At 58.1% G+C, this 22,133-nt stretch overlaps 1 protein-coding gene across 1 annotated transcript in view; it reads right to left on the bottom strand.

Annotated features, from left to right (window-relative positions):
- The window catches only part of MYO15B (myosin XVB), a 32,233-nt gene that overhangs the window by 8,774 nt on the left and 1,326 nt on the right, over positions 1 to 22,133 (bottom strand). The window contains 39 exon segments of the mRNA XM_077756140.1: positions 32 to 130; positions 291 to 369; positions 581 to 778; positions 878 to 999; positions 1,124 to 1,222; positions 1,399 to 1,483; positions 1,583 to 1,659; positions 1,762 to 1,867; positions 2,034 to 2,199; positions 2,601 to 2,673; positions 2,946 to 3,124; positions 3,211 to 3,446; positions 3,549 to 3,650; positions 4,322 to 4,452; positions 4,677 to 4,734; positions 5,040 to 5,096; positions 5,606 to 5,699; positions 9,622 to 9,791; positions 10,022 to 10,139; positions 10,497 to 10,621; positions 10,770 to 10,815; positions 10,905 to 11,017; positions 11,772 to 11,849; positions 15,706 to 15,831; positions 16,226 to 16,357; positions 16,588 to 16,683; positions 17,646 to 17,778; positions 17,856 to 17,914; positions 18,019 to 18,132; positions 18,957 to 19,118; positions 19,224 to 19,337; positions 19,533 to 19,596; positions 19,766 to 19,869; positions 20,094 to 20,212; positions 20,504 to 20,571; positions 20,754 to 20,863; positions 21,096 to 21,159; positions 21,555 to 21,920; positions 21,922 to 22,121. Of these exon segments, the coding sequence (XP_077612266.1) occupies positions 32 to 130; positions 291 to 369; positions 581 to 778; positions 878 to 999; positions 1,124 to 1,222; positions 1,399 to 1,483; positions 1,583 to 1,659; positions 1,762 to 1,867; positions 2,034 to 2,199; positions 2,601 to 2,673; positions 2,946 to 3,124; positions 3,211 to 3,446; positions 3,549 to 3,650; positions 4,322 to 4,452; positions 4,677 to 4,734; positions 5,040 to 5,096; positions 5,606 to 5,699; positions 9,622 to 9,791; positions 10,022 to 10,139; positions 10,497 to 10,621; positions 10,770 to 10,815; positions 10,905 to 11,017; positions 11,772 to 11,849; positions 15,706 to 15,831; positions 16,226 to 16,357; positions 16,588 to 16,683; positions 17,646 to 17,778; positions 17,856 to 17,914; positions 18,019 to 18,132; positions 18,957 to 19,118; positions 19,224 to 19,337; positions 19,533 to 19,596; positions 19,766 to 19,869; positions 20,094 to 20,212; positions 20,504 to 20,571; positions 20,754 to 20,863; positions 21,096 to 21,159; positions 21,555 to 21,920; positions 21,922 to 22,121 (4,642 nt within the window).

Raw genomic sequence — 22,133 nt, 5'->3', positions numbered from 1 at the left:
GTGCCCTTCCCCCCCCCCGCCCCCCCCCCACCTGCTCTGTCTTCCTCCTCGTCCTGCTCCTCCTCCTCCTCCCGGGGGACCTGTATCTTGGCTGGAGGCTTCACTGTCTTCACCTTGATCTGCTGCTGCCCTGGAAGTGCCCAGACGGCCCTGTTACTCTCCACCTGGCCTGCCCATCGGGCTCTGGGACAGGCTACACTGACGCAGGGGAGGAGAGTGCGCCTCACGTGCCCGGGACAGGCTGCGGTGGGCGGGTCTCTGCACAGGCCTGCCACCTCGAGCACCCTCACCCAATTTCTGGAAATACTCCTGTTTTTGCTGGAAGCTCTTGGGCCTCCGGGGCTTGTCCTGGGGCTCCTGTGAGATCTCCTGTGGGCGGGAAGGGGAAGTGAAGGAGGAGCGTGTCCGGCCAAGTGGCCACTCTCCCAGCACCCGTGCCCCCCCAGCCCGGTCCTTGGGGCCAAGGCCCCGGGCATCTTTTCTTCCTCTTCCTGCTCCAGTGGGGTCTCTCGGCCCCTCAGCCCCAGAGCCCGCTCTTTCCACCCCAGGCCGCGCCACCTGCCTGGCCTCGGCTCCTCGCCCTCAGGCAGGCACCCACCGATTCCAGCTCCGGCTCCGGCTCCTCCCGTGGGACCAGGGGCTTCTTGGGCTTGGGGGCGACGGCTGGGGGTGAGGTCGGGGCAGCAGCTCTAGGGGTCCGGGGCTCAGCCTGGCGCTGGCGCTGATGCGTCTGCTGCTCCAGCGACAGCGTCATGGCCTGGGCGGTCATCTGCTGGGCCTGAAGAGGGAGGGGGCGGCGGGCCCGGTAAGAGTCGGGCTGGCTCTGCCCCACAGACCTGTCCCCACTAGGCAGTCTCAGGGCCCGGCCCACCCTCACCAGGATCAGCGCCTGCTGGTTGATGAAGTTCTGCTGCTGGACCGCCAGCTGCCTTGGGTCCACACTGGGGAGCAGGGGCTGTGGCTGAGGCTGTGGCTGCGGCTGCTGCGGCACCACCATGGCTGCAAGTGACATACGAGTGCCAAGCTTGCACGCAGCCCTCCGCCCACCGTGCCCTCCTGGCCCCCGGTAGGACCTCCCTTCCTCTGGTTCCTACCTGAGAAGGGACCTGCAATTCAGCCTTACCTGGCATGGCAGGGACTGCGCCCACCGCTGGCATCATGGGCATGGCTGCAGGCATCATGGCTGGCTGGTATCCGGGCATCTGCATCACCCCTGGGTAAACTGAGGGCACAGGGCCTTCCCAGGTCAATTCCTATCTAGGCCCAACGACCACCTCCCTCCAACCTCAGGCAACAAGAAGAGGATGGACCATGGGCGCTTCCTGGGCGCCCCAGGCCATGCTTGCCCGCGCTGCTGGACTGGGGAGACCCCGGATAGGTGCTCAGCCCTGCACTCACCCATGGGGTAGCTGCCTTGGTGCATGGGCCCAATGGCGCCTCCCCCCTTCATGCGGCTGCTCAGAGCCCAGCCTTGCTCCAGATCCTGAAGGGACAAAGGCCACAGGCAGTGGAGTCAGAACTGGAGCCCTGGGAGAGGGGGTCCGAGGCAGGTGGGGGGCGGGTGTGTGCGCAGAACACTCACGCTGTGGCCCCGGGAGAGGACCGGCTCGAAGAGGTGGTCCAGGAAGCCGTCCAGGGTCCCTGAGGCCTGAGACTCAGCTGTGGGGTCAGAGGTGGGTTAGTGTCACCCTGGGGTATGGGGCTTCCTGCGCCCCCATTCCCGTCACACTGCCAACCTCACCGTGTCCGTTCCAGCCTTACCTGTGTGGCTCCTGCTGGGCAGTGATGGGGGTGGAGGTGGTTCTGGGGGCAGTGAGGGGGCCTGGATGCNTGGGGGTGGTGCCCCGGCTGAGGCGGGGGATAGAAGCTGCTGTGGGTGGGGCATCCCGTAGGGTGGGAAAAGGTCGGGTTAGAGGGGGGCTGGCCCTGTAACAGGTCTTGTGAACCCCAGGGTGTAAGAGGGTAGCTTTTGGGGTCACCTATGACAGATCAGAGACCGGAACAGGCTGGGGACAGGGGTGCTGGGAAGGCACCTACAAGCCATGGGGGGTAATGGGGTAGCTGTGTGGACTGACGGGGTCTCCCAGGTCCTCAGTCTGGCCAATGAGGTCCAACACGAAGTCACAGCCAGCCAAATCCTGCCAGGAATCCCCGGAGTGCAGTGACACGGACCAGCCACGGGGGGGCACCTCCAGGCCTCTGGGAAGGACACGGGCAGTGGTCAGGCAGGAAGATGACCACCCGGAGGGACAAGGACCTGAGTGCGGGCCAAGCGGAGGTGGCTGGCAGAGCCTGGCTGAGGACCTGGTCTCCTCAGACGGCTCTCCTTCATTTGCACCCCACAGCCTTCTACGTCGGCTCTGACGTGCTCATTTATTTATTGGCCTATTTCGTTAGAATCGGGACCAGAGGTATCTCTGCTCTTGCTCCCTATCTTGAATCTACTGTCTCGCCTCTGCCCACTTGCCCCTCCATGCCCCCCCTCACCCCCCTCGGGGGAGCAGGCTTTGGCCCTGGGTTTGTAGGGGGCACGTGGACACAGGAGGAAGATGGGACAGTGGTCCGCGTTGGCCACACTCCCCACCCCGGGGCCCCAGTACCTGCTCTGCAGAATCCAGCCGGCGAATTGCTCCCCGGTGGTCCAGGACTCCACCTCGGCTGAGTAGCACTCCTCTACAGGGGCGAGGGGGAGGGAGCTGGAGTGAGTGGCAGCAGGTCCTCCCTGACAGGAAGGGGCAGCCGTCCCCACGAGGCTTCAGGGAGCAGGACAGGAGGGAGCTCAGGGTGACAGGAGCAAGAGCAGGGTCACAGGAGGGAGAGCAGGGTCACAGGAGGGAGCTCAGGGTCACAGGAGCGAGAGCAAGGTCACAGGAGCGAGAGCAGGGTCACAGGAGGGAGAGCAGGGTCACAGGAGGGGCCACTGGAGAGCAGAAGGTGAGCATCACCATTGAAGGTAAAGACGTCCAGGGCCATGCGGCCCCGCCTCCGTCCGGCCGTCCACTCAAGCTGGGTGGGCGGATGGGCACGTGCCATCCCGGGGGCCAGCCGCGTCTGCTCCAGGGCCCCCAGGAGCTTGTGCTGACACAGCGCTGCCATGCCTGTGGGGGCCTGGTCGGACACAAACCTGTGGGGACAGCACACAGCTGCCATGGGGAGGGAGGGCAGCCCACTGACCCTGCTCGTTGGGCCCCCACGTGGCAGGCCCCTTACTTGAGCAGCGGCTTCTGCAGAGTGGGCATTGGGGGAAAGGCGCTGAGCAGGATGGCCATGAGCGCCCAGCTGCGCTGGCTCTGCTGCTCGTCCGAGTTGTGCCAGATCTGGGCCACCAGCTGGCTGAAGATCTCGTCCCGCAGCCCTGGTCGGCGCTGCCCCTGTCGCACCAGGTATTCGCCCATGGTCTGCTCCTGCCAGGAGGGCAGGGACCCGTCCCCCAGGAGCCGCAGCAGCTGTAGACACAGAGCAGGGTGAAGGCAGGACATGCGGGGCTCAGCCAGCACCCGGGAGCCGGGGCCCAGCCCAGCCCACCCCCTCCCCGATGTGCCACTCACCACCTTGTTGATATCCAGGGCATGCTGAGGGTTCTCCCCGTCCAGCCGGGTCAGGGGCTTGGCCAGCGGCTGCCCAGGATGGGGCAGGGATGGCTCNATGATCTCAGGTCCTCACCAGCGGCCCCCCCCCCCCCCCCCCCCGGCAGAGCCCGAGAGCGCTCGTGCTCTTGTGGGCAGGGGTAAGGGCAGGCGGCGGGTGAGGAAAACCGCCTGCAAAATGCAACTTAATTGTTCTTTCTGATTAGAAAAGGGACACCCATGCATGCAGAGAACTCAGAAAACATGGAAAAGGATAAAGAATTTTTAAAACACCGTTGACATTTCGCTGCCAGTCCTGACCACAGTTTCTGGTCTTACTTTCTACGCGTAGATACCGCACATCACCCGCTCACACCCGTTGTCATTGTCAACCAAATTGAGATCATACTCTACGAGCAGTTTTGAATTCTGTTTCGTATCCAACACTGCAGCCCGGCCTTGTCGTTACACACGCTTTAACGAGAGGACCTCAACGGGGCGGGGGGAGATGCCACAGGTGTAACAAAGGCGTGGCATCACGGGTCTAAGTGACACTAGAGGGTGAGGTGTTTAGGTTCGACGGATGTTCTCCAAAGAGCGAAGCTGCACCCCTCGCTCCCATGATGAGAGAGGATGGGCGTGTTGCGGGGGGGGGGGGGGGGGGGAGGAAGAACAGACACAGCCCCTGCCTGGCAGGGCTAATATCTGGGGAGCCGTGGGGGTCAGCCGGGAGCTGCTGAGGCCTGGGGACCCACCTGAAAGCTAACGGAGATGAAGCTGGAGAACGGAAACTGGTCAATGTCAGCGGGGAGGGTCAGCTTAGGCCGGACCAGCACTTCTGGGGGCATTGACTCCGTGATGCTATCAGCCAAGACATGCTGACGGACTGGGGACAGCACAGGGAGGTGGCCCAGAAATGCCGGGTAAGGCGCTGGGGCTGTGGCACCACCCTTCCCCCCTCACCATCAGCCCCCAGCCCCGGGGCAGAGGGAGCTCAGGGGAGCCCAGCGCATCCCAGGGAGGGACCGCCGGGACAGACCCCCCCCCACACCGCAGAGGGACTAGGTGGGGAGGGGGGTCATGGCAAGAGTGACACTGATCAAAACTCACCTTCTGCCGTCTTTAGCATGACGGCCAACTCAGCCGGGATCTCCAAGCGCCCCAGCTCCTGGCAGAGAGGAGCAATTGACGAGGTACTGAGGGAGGGGCTACAGGGACCCCTCGTCCCTCCTCACCCCCAGGACTATAAACTTCTCCCAACACCGAGGATTCTGATCCTGGACACAAACAGGACGCCGAGAACCCACAGAGGGAAGACAGGGCAGCCCAGGCCTCTTCTGGAGGGCACGTAGGTTGCCCCCGAGACCCAGGAGCCATGGCGGCTCACCTGGAAGCCCACACTCTCCCTTGAGCCATGCCAGGTTCCACGGGTTCATAACTCAGCAGACCCCCTCAAGCCCCCAGTCCACCTACCATGCTTGGCACCTTCTCGAAGGTCCTCCAGCTGTGCCGGCCACGCCAATGCCCAAGCTGCCTGGGGAGACGCAGGAGATGCTGGTGCCCCGGAGAGGGGTCTCCTCGAACCTTCCGGCAGCTCCTCCCCGCCCCGGCAGTTCAGCTGCCCCCTCCAGCCGCCAGCCCTCCGGGTCCCTCACCAGCCTTAGTGCTATGGGCGTCCCTGCCCGTCTGCCAGGGCACTGGGGAGAGGGCAGGAAGAAATGGTCCCAGGGGACAAAGTCCATCCAGGGAGGGGCCCCAGGGGAGCAGTATGCGGGCACTGACCTTTGAGCTGCTTTATGGCCCTCACATTGCAGTCATCGGGCAAAAGAGGGGAGCTGACAGGCCCCAAGAAAGGCCTGGAGGGGATAGGAAGGCACCCCAGGTGGGCAGGGGAGCGTCAGACTCTGGAGGATGGGCGGGGATGAAGGAAGCGACTTCCGGGAGGCACCAGCCTACACGCAGGCAGCGTGACATGGGAAGAGCCAGACCAGCAAGGCTGCCTAACTTCTACCTCGAGCTGCCGCACCCAAAAACTTCACCTGCCGTCTCTGCCGCCTCCAGAGCAGGGGACGGGTCACCAACAAGATGGTGTTCAGCTGTCCCAGAGCCGCCCGCCGCCGGAGGTACCGCTTCCTAGAGGCCGGGGGGTGGGGAGGAGGGCGTGGGGAGGTGCCCAAACCTAGATCTGGTACCTGAATCCCCCAGCCAAACATGAGTGTGAACATTGACCCCCAGGCCAGCGATACTCCCCTGCAAGGTGCTTAACAGAAGCAGCAGGGAAAGGAAAGGACACTTTAAAAGAACAGGTGCACTGAGCAGGTGTTCAGTGAAGGAGATTAAGGTCTTAGACAGCAGAGCCGACCCCTGGGCTTGCTTCTCTCCTGTTCAGTCTGCGTGACCGTGCGGAAGCTACTTTCCCTCTGTTTTATCTCTACCATCTGCAAAATGAGGATTAGTGTAATACCTGCCCCACCGCAAGATTAACTGAATCAACTGACATGTTGAGAAGAGTCTGACATCTTTTCATTTAAGAACTTCTAAAAAAAAAAAAGAAAAAACTACCACTGGAAATCTGATAAGACATCGAGAAGAGATCATGCCTTTGAGAATTTCCCAGGTATAAGAAAGACCAGACTCCTCAATAAAAGGGTCACGAGCAGGATTAACATTAAAAAATTTAAAAATGTACAGTTTTGAAGTGCCTGGCTCCTTCAGTCTGGTAGAGCATCTTGGGGTCATGAGTTCAAGCCCCATGTTGGAGGTAGAATTTAAAAAAAAAAAAAGGAGGGGGACACCTGGGTGGCTCAGTTGGTTAAGCATCTGACTTCAGCTCAGGGCATGATCTTGCGGTTCGTGGGTTTGAGCCCCGCATTGGGCTCTGTGCTGACAGTGCAGAGCCTGGAGCCTGTTTTGGATTCTGTGTCTCCCCCTCTCTTTGCCCCTCCCCTGCTTGTGCTCTGTCTCTGTTTCTCAGTAATAAATGTTCAAAAGAAATTAAAAAAAAAAAAAGGCACCTGGCTGGCTCAGTCAGTGGAGAGTGTGACTCTTGATCTGAGTTGTGAGTTCGAGCCCCACAATGGGTGTGGAGATTACTTAGAGATGAAATCTGAGGGGCACCTGGGTGGCTCAGTTGAGCATCTGACTTCGGCTTGTGGTTGGTGAGTTCAAGCCCCACACTGGGCTCTGTGCTTACAGCTCAGAGCCTGGAGCCTGCTTCGGAAGAATCTGTGTCTCCCTCTCTCTCTGCCACTCCCCTGCTCTCTCACACACACACACACTCTCTCTCTCTCAAAAATAAATGTTTAAAAAATCATAAAAAAATAAATGTACAGCTTTTGTGCCTCAAAGAACACTGTCAAGAAAGTGAAAAGGCAACACACAGACTGGGGGAAATGTTTGCAAATCACGGATTTGATATGGGTTTAATTTCCATGATTTATAAAGAACTCCTACAACTCAACAAGACCAACTTTACAATCAAAAGGCAGACAGAAGACTTGACTAGACATCTCTCCAAGAAGATACACAACTGGCCAAGAAACACAAGGTGTTCAACCTCGTTCGTCATTAGGGAAACTCAAATCAAAACCACAATGAGATACTGTTTCATGCCCACTAGGATGGTTCTAATTTAAAAAGTGGAAAATAAGGGCACCTGAGGGGGTCAGTCAGTTGAGCGTCCAACTTCGGCTCAGGTCATGATCTCACGGTTTGTGAGTTCGAGCCCTGCGTCGGGCTCTGTGCTGCCAACTCAGAGCCTGGAGGCTGTTTCAGATTCTGTGTCTCCTTCTCTCTCTGACACTCCCCTGCTCATGCTGTCTCTCTCCCTCTCTCAGAAATAAGTAAAACATTAAAAAAAAAAATTAAAAAAAAATAAATAGTGGAAAATAGGGGCGCCTGGGTGGTTCAGTTCGTGGAGCGTCCAACTTCGGCTCCGGTCATGAACTCATGGTCTGCAGGTTCAAGCCCCGCATCAGGCTCTGTGCTGACAGCTCGGAGCCTGGAGCCTGCTTCGGATTCTGTGTCTCCCTCTCTCTGCCCCTCCCCAGCTCATGCTCTCTTTTTCTCTCTCAAAAATAAATAAGCTTTATAAATAAATAGTGGAAAATAAGTATTAGCAAAGCTGTAGAGAAACCGGAACCCTGGCTCATGCTGGTGGAGCAGGAAACGGGGCAGCCGCTGTGGAAAAACGCTCCTCAAAACACGAAACATAGAATTACCGCATGACCTGGCAATTCCACCCCTTTCAATTCCCAAAGAATTGAAAGCAGAGACTTGAACAGATACTTGCACACTCATGTTCCTAGCAGACTTATAGTCGCCAAAAAGTGCAAACAGTCCAAATGATGACTGACGGAGGAGTGGATACACAACGTGTGGTCTGTGCACACAGTAGAACATTATTCGGCCATAAAAAAAAGAAATGAAGTTCTGTGGCTCAGTCGGTTTAGCGTCCCACTCTTTGATTTCGGCTCAGGTCGTGATCTCACTATTGGTGGGTTTGAGCCCCACATCAGGCTCCACACGGATAAGCGGGAGCATGCTTGGGATTCTCTCTCTCCTTCTCTCTGCTCCTCCCCTGCTCACGTGTTCTCTCTCTCTCAACATAAACAAATTTTAGAACAAGATATGAAGTTCTGATACCTTGTACAACATGGTTGAACCTTGCAAACATAACACTGAGTGCAGTGAGCCAGGCGTAAAAGGAAATATTGTACGAATCAACTTACATGTAATATCTAGAACAGGCAAATTCGTAGAGACGGAAAGTGGACTGGAGGTTACGGGGGGCTGGGGGAAAGGTGAGCGAGGAATAATTGCATAAGAGATGCAGAGTTTCTATTGGTGACGAGAACATCTTGGGAATGGATGGTGGTGATGGGTGNGGAAGACGTCCCTGGTGTCCACGGCACTGTCCTTACTTTATTTCAGCACTTTAACACCACCTTTGGGGTGGCTGGTGGCTGGTTTACTGTCTGCACCTGACTCCCAGTGATCCTGGGAGGCACCATCTCTGCCTTGACCCCTGGGTCACCGTGCCTGGCCTCGGGTAATGGAGGTCAACAAACAGCTGTTGGGTGAGTGAACAAAAACAGGCTGTGAAAGCAAATGGGAGTTAATTATGTGAGAAGGGGAAGGGAGTGTTAGAAGATCAAGAAGTCCAAAGAGCCTAGAGTATAAAATCTGACTTAGAGGCTGGAGAGGTAGGCAGGGCCTCACACAGCCTAGTTCATGCTTTTATTTTATTTTTTAAAAATTTTTAATATTTTTAAATAGTTTATTGTCAAGTTGGTTTCCATATAACACCCAGTGCTCATCCCCACTAATGTTTATTTTTTANCGAAAGTCAGACGCTTAACCGACTAAGCCACCCAGGTGCCCCTCCACTAATGTTTATTTTTGACAGAGACAGAGTGCAAACGGGGGAGGGACAGAGAGAGAGAGAGACAGAATCTGAAGCAGGCTCCAGGCTCTGAGCTGTCCACACAGAGCCCGATGCGGGGCTTGAGCCCGTGAACAGTGAAATCACGACCTGAGCCGAAGTCAGAAGCTTAACCGACTGAGCCCTCCAGGCACCCCGATTCATGCTTTTATTTATTTATTTATTTATTTTGAGAGAGAGAGAGACAGCGTGAGCAGGGGAGGGTCAGAGAGAGAGGGAGACACAGAATCCAAAAACAGGCTCCAGGCTCTGAGCTGTCAGCACAGAGCCCAACGTGGGGCCCAAACCCACGAACGGTGAGATCATGACCTGAGCCGAAGCCAGATGCTCACCCAACTGAGCCACCCAGGCGCCCCGATTCATGCTTTTAAAAGAGGATTTTTTTTTTGCTACAGAGTGAAGAACAGACTAGAAAACACTCAAGGAGTCAAGACTGCAGTTTCGGGTAGCCTCAGTAGGTAGTGAGCTTCTTGTGACTAGGGGTATTCAAACAGAGGTTGCAGGGTATGGGTGGGGACAACATTGGGGCATACAGACTTGCCTTGAGGCCCCACCCCTCCCGCACCCTGTCTCCCCACCTGAGAAGTCCCGGCTCATCCCACCCCTGCAGACCTTGCCTGGAGCCCTCGCACGCGCGCCTGCATCCGAGGCAGGAGGAGGCGGCCGAGGCGTTGGCGGGAGATGCAGGCGCGAAGGCTGCGGTGCAGGGCGAGCAGGGCCTGGGAGCGTCGCTGGGCCCAATGCTGCTCCAGCTGCCGCCAGCCCGACTCCCGCAGCAGGACCTGGGGGAGAAGGGGAGGGCGCAGGGGAGCCGGGGCTCACCCCGCTCTTCTCCTGGGGCCTGGTCGTCCTCCCTTCCAGCAGGACAGCCTTGTGGGGAGCCCAGGACACGTGCCACCCAGCCCACACCCCGTCTCCTCACCACCCAGAAAGACCACCAAATCCTGACTCGGTCCAGGAACACGCCTCTCGTTTTCCAGCCACGCCTGCCTCTCTGCACACGTACACCCACCTGGGTGGCTCCGAGGTGACAGAGGGGCGACTCAGCCCCCAGCACCTGGCTCAGGATGGCGCCACACCTCTCCCGGTCAGAGGGCTCTCCCTGCCCCTCTGTCCCCAGGGCCTGGAACCTGCCCCTCGGATGGAGAGCTGAGGTCAGAACCTCCTTCCCTCCCAGCCCATCAGTCTATTCAGTCCCTAAGTCATTCAACGACGATTTGGAAAGCACCTACTATGTGCCAGGCACCCAGCAGAGTTTTGCTGTATGGAGGAGGGGCAGACGGAGGCTTGGAGGGAAGGGGGATAATGAATGGGGAAGGAGAGAGGGATGGGGGAAGAGGAGGTTAGTGGCCAAGACTAAGGTCTCTAGGAAAGTGGGTCCACCTCCACCCTGAATGAACCCAGGAACCCCGGGTCTGCCAGCCGCCCCTGTGGGTCCTGGCCCTGAGGTCCCCAGGCCCTTGGCTACCCCCATCCTCGGGCCCTACCTGGCCAGGAAGGCCTGGAAGGGCATGCGCACAGGAAAGTTGGCACTGCGGGTACACACCACCTCCAGGATGCCTGCCTGGAGCAGCTGCTCTGCCACATATTCTCCGTCAAAGATACCCGGAAGCTGTGGCCATGGGACAGAGCCGATGAAAGCTGGAGGCAAGGGGCTTAAGGCTGCGGGCGGTGGTGGGGACTCCTGGGGGCCACCGAGACGGGTGAGGCAGGTGGATGGGAAGGCTCTGGGGCCAGGCGTGGGGAGGAGGGGAGCTCACCTTTCCCGGGTTGGGGTTGAGGCACTGGATGAAATAGACATGGCTCCTGATGGGAGGAAAGGGGGTCATTCAGGCGCAGGCCAGCCCCTCTCCATTCACCTCCCTGGGGTCTCCCATGGAGGCCACTGTTCTCACCTGCCCAGCTGGGCTAGGAGGTCCCCCAGGGAATGCTGGAAGCGAGATGCCAGTGTGGGTTTGCCTCGCTCACTGCACCAGGACTCTGCTTCCTGGAACAGGCTGCCCACAAGCTGCAGGGGAGACGAGGCTGAGCTGGCTTGTCCCCCAGGCCCGTCCATAGCCCTGCCTGCTCCCCTGTCCCTGCAGAGCTGGGGGTCCTGCACCCCTGCCCCATGGAGCTGGGGGGGCTGTGCCCCTGTCCCCGTGGAGCTGGGGGGTCCCGCACCCCTGCCCCATGGAGCTGGGGGGGGCTGTGCCCCTGTCCCTGCAGAGCTGGGGGTCCTGCACCCCTGCCCCATGGAGCTGGGAGGGAGCTGTGCCCCTATCCTTGAGAAGCTGAGGGGTCCTGCACCCCTGTCCATGCGGAGCTGGGGGTCCTGCGTTCCTGCCCCATGGAGCTGGGGGGCTGCGCCCCTGTCCCTGCAGAACTGGGGGTCCTGTGCCCTGCCCCATGGAGCTGGGGGGGGCTGCGCCCCTGTCCCTGGGGAGCTGGGGGTCCTGCGCCCCTGCCCCATGGAGCCGGGGGGGGCTGCGCCCCTGTCCCTGGGGAGCTGGGGGTCCTGCACCCCTGCCCCATGGAGCTGGGGGGGGCTGTGCCCCTGTCCCTGCGGAGCTGGGGGTCCTGCGCCCCTGCCCCATGGAGCTGGGGGGGGCTGCGCCCCTGTCCCCGGGGAGCTGGGGTGTAGTCAGCAGCATCCAGTCCCTGGAGGGCTCAGCCCACGATCCAAGGTGCCAGGGCCTGCCCCTTGGGCAAGAGTGTCCAGGGCAGAATGAGGGCCACACAGGGTGGAGGGGTGGGGGCCCAGAGAAGGCTAGCAGGGACACCTGGAGCTGGCTCTGGCCAAGCATTTCCACCACGGCGGGGTCAAGATCCTCCCGGTTTCTGTCCACAAACTTGTGAACCTGCAAGAGACAATGTGTGGAGCGGAGCGGCCGAGGAGAGAAGGCTGGGGTGGAGGCCGGTCCCTTTGTCACATAATCGAGCCTCTCCCACTGAGGTAAAGGGCCTCCTTTGTCTCAACTAGAGCCTCTGGGAAACTGGAAACCCCATGCAAATGAATGAACCTTGACTCTTATCTCACACCAGATGTAAAAATTAATGAATGGATGGATCAAAGATCTAAGGGGGATTTGGGGTGCCTGGGTGGCTCAGTCGGTTAAGCGTCCGACTTCGGCTCAGGTCAGATCTCACAGATCGTGGGTTCGAGACCCGCATCAGACTCTATGCTGACAGCTCAGAGCCTGGAGCCTGCTTCAGATTCTGTGTCTCCCTCTCTCTCTGCCCCTCCCCCACCCATGCTCTATCTCTATCTGTCTCAAAATAAACTATAAAAAAAAAAAAACATCTAAGGGGGATTTAAGGGGGAGCCTGGGTAGCTCAGTCGGTTAAGGGCCAGACTCCCAACTTCAGCTCAGGTCACGATCTCACAATCTGTGAGTTCGAGCCCCTCGTTGGGCCCTGCACTGACATCGAGGAGCCTGCTTGGGATTCTCTCTCTCCTTCTCTCTCTGCCCCTTCCCCTGCTCTCTCTCAAAATCAATAAACTTTAAAAAAATCTAAATCTAAGACCTAGAACTCTAAAATTCTTAGAAGAAAACACAGGGAGAAGCTTCCGGACATTGGACTTGGCAATGATTTCCTGAATAGGACACCAAAAGCACAGGCAAAAAAAGGGAAAAAATAGATGCACTGGGTTTAATCAAAATTAAAACTTTCGTGGGGCACCCGGCTGGCTAAGTCGGTGGAGCATACAACTCTTAATCTTGGGGCTGGGAGTTCGAGCCCCACGTTGGGTATAGAGATGACTTTATTTATTATTTATTTATTTTAATGTTTTATTTATTTCTAGGAGAGAGAGAGAGAGAGAGAGAGAGAGAGAGAGACAGCATGAGCAGGGGAGGGTCAGAGAGAGAGGGAGTCACAGACTGAAACAGGCTCCAGGCTCTGAGCTGGCAGTCAGCACAGCGCCTGACGCGGGGCTCGAACCCACGAACCGCGAGATCATGACCTAAGCGAAAGTCAGACGCTTAACCGACTAAGCCACCCAGGCGCCCCTAGAGATGACTTTAAATAAGTTAATTAATTTAAAAAACCTAAAACTTGTGTGCCTCAAGGCATTTTTTATTTTATTTATTTTTATTTGAGACAGAGAGAGCGCATACATGCGCGTGCAAGGCAGGGAGAAGGGGCAGAGGTGGGGAGGGAGAGACCCTTGAGCAGACTCCATGCTTAGCTCCCGCCACAGGGCTCGATCTCACAGCCCTGGGGTCATGACCTGAGTGGAAATAGTTGCTCAACAGACTAAACCAGCCAAGTGCCCCTCAAAAGAGAACAGAACAAAAGGACAACCCACAGAGTAGGAGAAAATATCACATAGCAGATAAACAATTAATATCCAGGTTATATAAAGAACTCCCACAACCCAACAATAACAACGGCTTGATTAGAAAATGGGCAAAGAACTTGAATAGATATTTCTCCAGATGAGACACACAACTGGCCAAGAAGCACATGAAAAGATTCTCAACATCATGAGCCATTAGGGAAACATGCATCAAAACCACAGCAAGGTACCATTTCACACCCACTAGGAGGAGTATCATTTTAAAAAGTGGAAAATAAGGGGTCCCTGGGTAGCTCGATGGGTTAAGCATCTGACTCTTGAGTTCAGCTCAGGTCATGATCTCATAGTGGGTGAGTTCAAGCCCTGTGTCTGGCTCTGTGCTGACAGCGCAGAGCCTGCTTGGGATCCTCTCTCTCCCTCTCTCTCTGCCCCTCCCCAGCTCAAGCTCATGCTCTCTTTCGAAACAAACTTTAAAAAATAAAAAATGGGAAATAACAAGTACTGGCAAGGACAGAGATTGAAGCCCTTGCCTGCTGCTGGTGGGAATATGGAATGGTGCAGCCATTGAAGAAGACAGTTTGGCAGCTCCTTGAAAAGAGTAAACCTAGAATTACCTCCTGACCCAGCTCTTCCCCTCTTAGCTACATACGCCAGAAGAATTGGAAGCCGAGACTTGAATAGAGACTTGCATAGCCATGTTCGCAGCATTGTTCACAGAAGCCAAAAAAGTGGAAACTCAAGTATCCATCAGCTGATGAATGGATACTCGAAACATGATCCATCCATACAACGGATTATTATTCAGCTGTGGAAAGGAAGGAAATCAGACACATGCGACAACATGGATGAACCTTGGGAAAATATCCTCCTTAATGCAGTAAGTTAGACACAAAAGGAGTGTGTGTGTGTGTGTGTGTGTGTCTGTGTGTGTGTGTGCGTGGGTGTGTGGATGTGCGCGGAGGGTACTAAGATTCCCACTTGCCTGGAACAATTCTGTTCCATTGATGGGTCTGTTCCTTATCAACACCATAGTCTTTCAATGACTATGTTTTAATATCTGGTAGAGCAAATTCTTCCTTAATCTTCTGCTTTTCATTATTTTATTGGCTACTCTCATGCATTTCTTTTCCAGCTAATATTTCAGAGTAATTTTGTCAAAACTTGTTCCTCCTCCTCCCAGAAGAACCCGACTGGGGTATTGTCTGGAATGCTGTTGCTTTTCTAGATTAACTGAGAAAGAAGGTAGGGCTCCCCACCAGGAATGTGGTTTGACCCTCCTTTTTTAGGTTTTCTTTTGTGAGCTTCAATATAGTTTTGTGGTTTTCTCTATTCAGTCTCCTTGTGTTTCTTTTTTTTTTTTCAGACATGATTGGGTTGGGGGGGGCAGGGGGAGAGGTATAATTGACATATGTCCCATGGGTTTGTTTGAGTAACTTCTGGATAATTTGTGTTTTCTTCTATAACCAAAGCATGTCACCTCCTCCAGGAAGCCTTACTTGACTTGCCCTACCTCAAACCACTCACATGGTCCTACCTTTTACACCAGGCCCCTACCCAGTCTCCAGGAAACTCAGGAGGAGGAAGGGAGAGTGCCTTTCGTGGGCACCTAGCAAGTGCCAGGCACCTGCTTGACCATTTCCACATTATTGCATTCAACCCTCACAACAATGTTATAGGACAGATTCCCACTTCCATTTCACAGATGAGAAAATGGATGCTCAGAAGGAGAAGCAGAGGGGTGCCTGAGTGGCTCAGTCGGTTAAGCATCCAACTTCGGCTCAGGTTATGATCTCATGGTTTGTGGGTTCAGGCCCCATGTTGGACTCTGTGCCGACAGCTCAGAACCTGGAGCCTCCTTCAGGTTCCGTGTCTCCCTCTCTCTGCCCCTCCCCTGTTTATGCTCTGTCTCTCAAAAATAAACAAACATAAAAAAAAAAAAAAAGCAGCAGCAGCCAGCCTAAGGTTATCAGAGCCAGGTTCCACACGTACGCTCTGCCCTTCTGGTCTTAAGGTTCCCAAGGCCTCCTCTCCCTGTGCCCCATCGTGCTCAGAACTGTATAGCACTGGGGCTCCTGGGAGGCTCAGTCAGTTAGCTGTTGGACTTTAGGTTTTGGTGCAGGTAGTGATCTCCCGGTTCCTGAGTTCGTGAGTTCGAGCCCTGCATCAGGCTTGGGATTCTCTCTTTCCCTTTCTCTCTGCCCTTCCCCGTCAAAATAAATAAATAAGTAAACTTCAAAAAATAGTTTTTTAAAAAAGAAAAAAAAAAACAGGGCCGAGGACACAGGTAGACACATACGGCCAAGCCCTCGCAGGGGCTTCCCCTCACCTACTCCTATTACCTGTCTGGTGACTCAGGTCTGGGGAGCAGACACCACTGATTCACCCAGGAGTCTGTCCCCGATTTACCCAGGTACCTGGTAGGTGACGGTCCCGGCGTAATGTCTCACGGTGAAAATAGGAAGGGGCAGCTGGGGCTTGGCATAGCAGGGGTGGTTGCCATGGTGATAGTGGCACTTCTGGAGGAAGGTGTGGTCTGTGGCCTGATAAGAGGGACGAGCTTCCCTCAGGCCTTTGCACGTGAAGTTGCCCTTGCCTGGACTATGCATCCCTTTGTGGAATGGCCGTCCCACAGCCCTGAGGCTTGCCCTCTACTAGCTGGAGGCTTGAGGGACCCCTACGAGCCCTGTGCAGTCCCCACCACGCTGCCCCTTTTGCAGCAAGGACTTGAGGAGCCCCAGAGAGGTGAGGGATCTTTCTCAAGATCACCCGGAGACAGGATTTGAACCTAGTTTGCTTCACTGCCTTCCCAAGCTCTGCTGAGAGGCTATGGGCAGGGTTTCTGGACCCCATCACCTTTTGGCTCCTCTGAGAGGCCCTGATGGCCTCAGCCTGGCCACCAGGGCCCCCACCTCGTCCTTACCACTGGGAGCTCACCTGGGCCAGCCATGTCTGGGCATCCAGTATACTCAGGAGGCCGTGGGGCTGGGATGTGAGGAGGTCCAGGCAGGTGTCCCTCACAGGCTGGGGGACGGGCACCCAGGACAGTGATTCTCGCTGACATGCCTCCTGGGAACAGCCAGCACCCCAGTTGCAGGGGGAGCTCATCAGAGCCAGAGACAGGGTGGCTCTCCCATTGTACAGATGAGTAAAGGGAGGCCCAGAAAGGCTGAGATGGCCCCTAGCAGGGGGTGCTTTGGGGCAGGGCTGTCAGTTCAGTGCCTCGGTTTCCCAGGGAGGGCCTCTGCTCTGGGAATGCCTGGGTGGCCCCCCCCTCCGCCAGGCTCAGCTCCTCTTACCTCCTCCTGGACCAGCAGCATCTGGCTGGCGAAGAGCTGCAGGCGCTCGCTGGCAAGGTTATTGCACAGTTGTTCCAGGCCATTCACCCGCAGGGCCTAGGAGCGTGTGGGCAGTGAGGTAGGCACCCACATGAGGTGGGGGTGGTGGTGCCTGGGGCAGGTACGGTGTGGGGGGGGTGCTGCACAGGGGCCGGGTGTCCTTCATTCCCCTCCCAGAACTCAGGGAGGAGTGGTGCCCTGGGGCTGATGCTGCTGCCTCCAAGGTCAAGTCCAAAGGCCCAGGCACAGCGCGTGCCTACACCTCAGTCCACACCCTTCCCTCTGCCTCAGCACAACTGTGAGCCTCCAGGCCCCTGGACAAAGCCATCCTGGGGTCTGGAAGGCACCTCTTCCTATGACCTGGTAGCTCCCTGGCTCTCAGATCCCACATCCTCACAAGCAGGGCCCCAGGCTGCTGCCTCCAGGAACCCTTCCAGCCTTCCTCCCGTAAGGATTGCAGGCTCCTGCCTCTGTGTCCCCCCCGCACTCCACTCACAAGCCCGGAAGAGCCCCCGCTCCATGCAGCTTCATACAGAGAGCGCTGACACGCTCTGGCACACACTTGCCACAAACGTCCCCCGCTCAGAGAGGGCATGGTCCCCAGGGCACGGTGGAGAGGAGAGGGCAGGGGGCAGTGAACGGTGCCCGTCCAGGGAAAGAGGCCACCTCCCCTTGCTCTAGCCTCCTCCCTGCTTATGAAAACTCAGGGCCGTTCAGGGGACTGTTCCTTTTCCGGGTCCACTCGGTGCATAAGAGGTGAGACCCATACTAGGGCTTCTGCCTTCTGCTGCCCCAGAGGCTCCTGTGAGACTCTGCAGGGCTGAGCAAGACAGAACTCTCCAGAAGCGATGTCAGGGCTGGACAGAGCAGGGCAGAAAGGCCACACCCATGGACTGTGTCCTGTCTCTCGTGGCTAGACAGGCAATAGCTCAAGGGTGCTCTCCCTCAGGGAGAGCTGGCCCCGGAAATGCTCAGCACAAGGGGGGCACCCTATCTTGGGCCCCGCCCCAAGGGGTGACCTCAAAGCCATAGACGTCCACGATGGTGACAGTGTGCGTGCTCTCTCCCTCCCCGGGTGGCGCCAGCCGCGCGTTGATCTTCCCCAGGAGCCAGGTGAAAAGCCGAGAATACAGGGCCTTGGCCAAGGCGTCCCTGTGGGCGTGGTGAGTGAGCCAGTGCCGTAGGGTAGGGTGCCAGGCCCGGTATGGCTCTCCCGCCCCCAGGGCCACCTGGCATCAGTGGCGCTCTCCACCGGCAGGGATCTGCAGACTCGGCCATAGGGGGTCTCCTGGAGGGCAGAGGAGGGACATCAGGCCCCGGGCTGATCCGGGCCCGCGCCAAGCCTGCGTGTGGTTGAGGTCGGCCCTGCCTCCTGAGGAGCCCGGGGCTCACCGTGACCTTCCTGGTGACAGCCCCCTCCAGGCACTCAGGTGGCACCAGCAGCAACCGGGCTGCCGTATGGATCTCAGCCCAGCTGGACACAGCAGCCACCTCCTGGGACTCCCGCTGGACAGAGAAGGGAGGGAGCGGGGAGAGCTCTGCTGGGGAATGGCCACATCCCACATCCACTGGGCGGAGAGGAGCGGACTCTGGAGCCTGGGGGCCCTGAGAGCGAGTCCTCATTTTACCTCCTCACTAGCTGGCTGGCTCCGGCAGACTCTTCGTCTCTGAGCCTCCACTGTCTTATTGTTAAAAGGGAAACAACCACCCTAAGTTCCAGCGTTGTTGTGAGAACCGAATTAGAAAACAGACGGGCGCCTGGGCGGCTCACCCAGTTAAGGGTCCGACTTCAGCTCAGGTCATGATCTCACGGTTCGTGGGTTTGAGCCCCGTGCTGGGTTCTGTGCTGACGGCTCAGAGCCTGGAGCCTGCTTTGGATTCTGTGTCTCCCTCTCTCTCTCTGCCCCTCCCCTGCTCACACTGTCTCTCTCTCTCTCAAAAATAAACATTCTCCCAAAACCAAGAGCACACTGTATGCACTGTATGCTAGTCAACTTGACAATAAACTATATTAAAATAAGTAAACATTTAAAAACAATTAAAAGAAAACAAACACATAAAGTGACTTCAATGGTGCCGGATGCACGGGAGCTGCTCAGTTAGTGCAGGCCTCCCTTTCCTGGGTGGCAGCTAGGAGGCACTGGCGTCGGCACAGATGATCCAGGTCTCTGTTCTCTCTATACGAGACGGGAACCCGCCTGCTTTCCAGGGCAGCTGTGAGGCCTGGAAGGCGGCCCACAGGTGTTCCGTGTCATGGCTGCCCTGACTCCACAAACAAGCCACCACTGACCCAGCGTCCACACCGGCCCCTGGCCACAGCGGGGGCCCACCTCTGAGGAGGAGAAGCAGATGTTGCCCAGCTGCAGGATGGCACCCAGCACGGCCCAGGCTGCGCTCAGCTCCTCGGGGCGCGTGACCAGCACCTGCAAGGCCTTCAGAAGTCCTTGGAAGTCCTGGGCATCATCCTTGCCCTGGAGCCTGCAGGCCTGGCCCTGCACAGCACAGCGGGAGTGAGGGGGCAGGGCCTGGCGGCCCATAGCTTCCCTCCCCTCCGGCCACTCCTTCCAGACCTTTCCCCAGGCAAGCCCTGCCCCCACCTGGTTGAGGTAGTAGTAGGTCTCCGGCCCCTGTAGGGAGAGCTGCTCCCGTTGCGCAGGGTCCAGCCCAGCCAGCAACTCGTAAAAAACATGGAAACCCCGCTCAGCCTGGGCCTTGGGGAGAAGGACTGGCTTAGGGGTAGCAGTGGTCTGGTCCTGTGCCCCAGGGGAGCAAGGGCAGGTCCTGGGAAAGGCAGGGATGCAGACGGGAAGGGGTGGGGGGAAGGGTAGTGACCACACCCCTGCATGGCCCCTCCACCTCTCCCGCTCTGGGAGCTGGAGAGAGGGGAGCAGCGGCGCAGGTCTTACCTGAAACACCACCCTCGAGGCCTCCAGCAGATAATGTGATACAGAAGCTCCCACGATGACCCCGCTGTGGGCACAGGACAGTGGGTGGGGATGCCCAGGGTGCACGCGACCCAGGGGCCCTGCTCAGAATGGGACCCACTATCGGCTTGACCCAAGGGCAGCAGGCTCGGGTTCCCAGTAAAGGGAGCTGGATGGGGGTGCCCCCTGTGCCCACCGCGACCCCCATCACTCACTGCTGCAGGCAGAGGCATAAGACCTGGCCGAAGCGACTGGCGTTTGCATTGAGGACCGTCCCGGCGTGGCCGAAGCTGCCGAGCACGAGCAGCGCACCGTCCAGCTGCGTGGAGGAGGGGCACTCAAGTATCCCCAGGAGCGGTGGCTGCGTCCACGATCAGGCATCCCAGCTGAGGATCCTTCGTGCCTAGGGGCTGTGCTCGGCCATGGAGAGGGTCGGCCCCACCCCACCCTGGCCTGTCCCACAGGAGGCAATGCCTGGGGCTGCCCCCAAGGAGGAGCCAGAGGCCTGAAGACCGCCCGGGGAAAAGGCCTGCTGCCCCTCACCTGACATCTTCTGTCCCCCGTCTGCTCCTGCTCCAGGTGGCTCAGGAACTGCACCATCTTTTTGGCAGCTTCTGTCTTCCCTGAGCCACTGTGCCCACTGTGGGAAGGAGCACAGAGGACACCCATGGAGCCCAGGAAGTGGGGCATGCCCACCTGGAAGTGATTCCCACCCCTGGAAATGTGGGAAGATAGACCCAGGGCATGGAGACCGAAGAGAAAAGAAGACGCCAAGAGGCCACAGTCAAGGGGCGCGTGTGGTGACCTCAGCCAGGAGCACAGCCCTTATGAATCCAGCGCTGCTGCCCAGCAGCGGACCAGGCCTGCAGCTTCCAATGCAGCCCCCACGTCCCTGCCTCCGGGTCCTCAGAGTGGCCCGTGGGTTCAGCAGGGCCCCCCCACTCACCCCAGGAGAATGCATGTGCCCTGCCCGGTGCTCTGAGACAGGCTGTAGGCTGCCGCCACGGTGGCGAAGATGTGTCTGAGGGAGGAGGGGTGGGAGCAAATGAGAAGCTTGGGCTTCTGGGCCCTCCTAATGTAGCCAGGACACGCCCTCAGTCACCAGGATCTCAATCAGTGGCACATGCTGGGGCTTAGCCGCCCGCCCGGGGCGGGGGTGGGGGGGCAGGTGAGCAGAGGGTTGCTGGGGGCAAAGTCACGTACGGGGTGGTGTTAGGGGCCTTCTTGGGGTGGTAGCTGGCCAGAACCTCAGCTGAGAAGAGAGGCAGGGGCCGGCGGGGGTTCAGAGAGAGCAGAAAGGGCCCCCCAAAGGTCTGGGGAGAAAAGCAGATGCTGTCGTCACAGTAAGGAGGAGGCAGGGGATACAAACGGAGTGGAGCTTCAGTCCTCCCCAGCCCAGCCCCCCGCCCCCGCCCTGCAGGTCCCCAGTGACGGTTCAGCACTCAGCCCAGGGAGAAGGAAGGAGAGGTTCTAGAAGTGCCAGAGCGCCCTCTGATCTCAGGGCACAGGCAATCCCGCCGCCCCCACCCCCAGGTGCCCCCATACGTAGATTCGGCCCAGGTGAAACCTCTTCTTCAGGCACAGCAGCACAGAGCTGTTACACACTGGTCTGCGGGGACAGCGGGGCAGAGGAGCAGGGAATTGGGGAGGGGGCAGAAGGAGGTCCTGGGTTAGCACCGCCACTGGCTGTAGAGATACTTTGGGCAAGGCATGCGTCCTCTCTGAGCCCTGACCGTAACACAGGGGTCTGGCTGCTCAGTGAGTTACCCACTCCATGGGGGCTACAGGCAGGAGCTGACCCAGAGGGAAGCCTTGTGCCAGTTCGAGAAGAAAGTTCGGGGCAGGGGCATCTGATTTTCATCCCTCACCTGCATCTTCCCCAGGGAAGACCTTTTGTTAAGTTACAAGACCGTCTAAGGATACAATTTATGAAAACGGAGGTGGGGTGACATTTGAGGAACTCGGTGACCCACACAGGACAGATTTGGAATTGCGCCTGCTCACCGCAGCCGAGCCAGGTCCTCCGTGTCTTCCAGGCCTTCCCCAAGACCCCTGTCTTCCGCACCCAGTGAGGGCGGTGCGTCCAGGCCGAGCCCCAGGCTCAGCTCCAGGTCCCTCTCCAGCGCCTCCTCAGCCTCATCCTCTGGCACCCATCGCCCCCTCGGAGGCCCGCAGGGGCCCGGGCTTCTCTCCCACCGCCGGTGGGTCTCCAAGGTGAGTCGAGGCAGCAGTGCGTCGTCGGTGTCAGGCCCGGGGTCCTCGCGGGGTTCTGAGCTCTGAGTCCAGTGGACCGGAGCCTCCGCCTCCAAGGTTTCCGGCTCCGCTTCACTGCTGGAGCCGCTCTCGTCGAGTGGGGGCTCGTCGTNCGTGCCCCTCACTGTCCCCCCAAGCCTCTGTACGAGGCCAAACGCGCGCCTCCCCGGCTGGGGCGTCGGCGGACGCTTCCTCTGAGCTCCGACTGCTCGACTCCTTCCCGGGCCTGTGCATCCTGGGGAACACGACGGCGAACTTGGGGTCCGGAGTCCGGTCCTCGTCCTCAGAGGGGTCCTCGGGAGCTGGGCTCTTCGAAAACTGTGGGGAGCT

The sequence above is a fragment of the Crocuta crocuta genome, unplaced genomic scaffold (assembly GCF_008692635.1).
Source record: "Crocuta crocuta isolate KB4526 unplaced genomic scaffold, BGI_CrCroc_1.0 scaffold50, whole genome shotgun sequence".
Taxonomy (NCBI): domain Eukaryota; kingdom Metazoa; phylum Chordata; class Mammalia; order Carnivora; family Hyaenidae; genus Crocuta; species Crocuta crocuta.
This window is presented reverse-complemented; position numbering and strand designations above follow the sequence as displayed.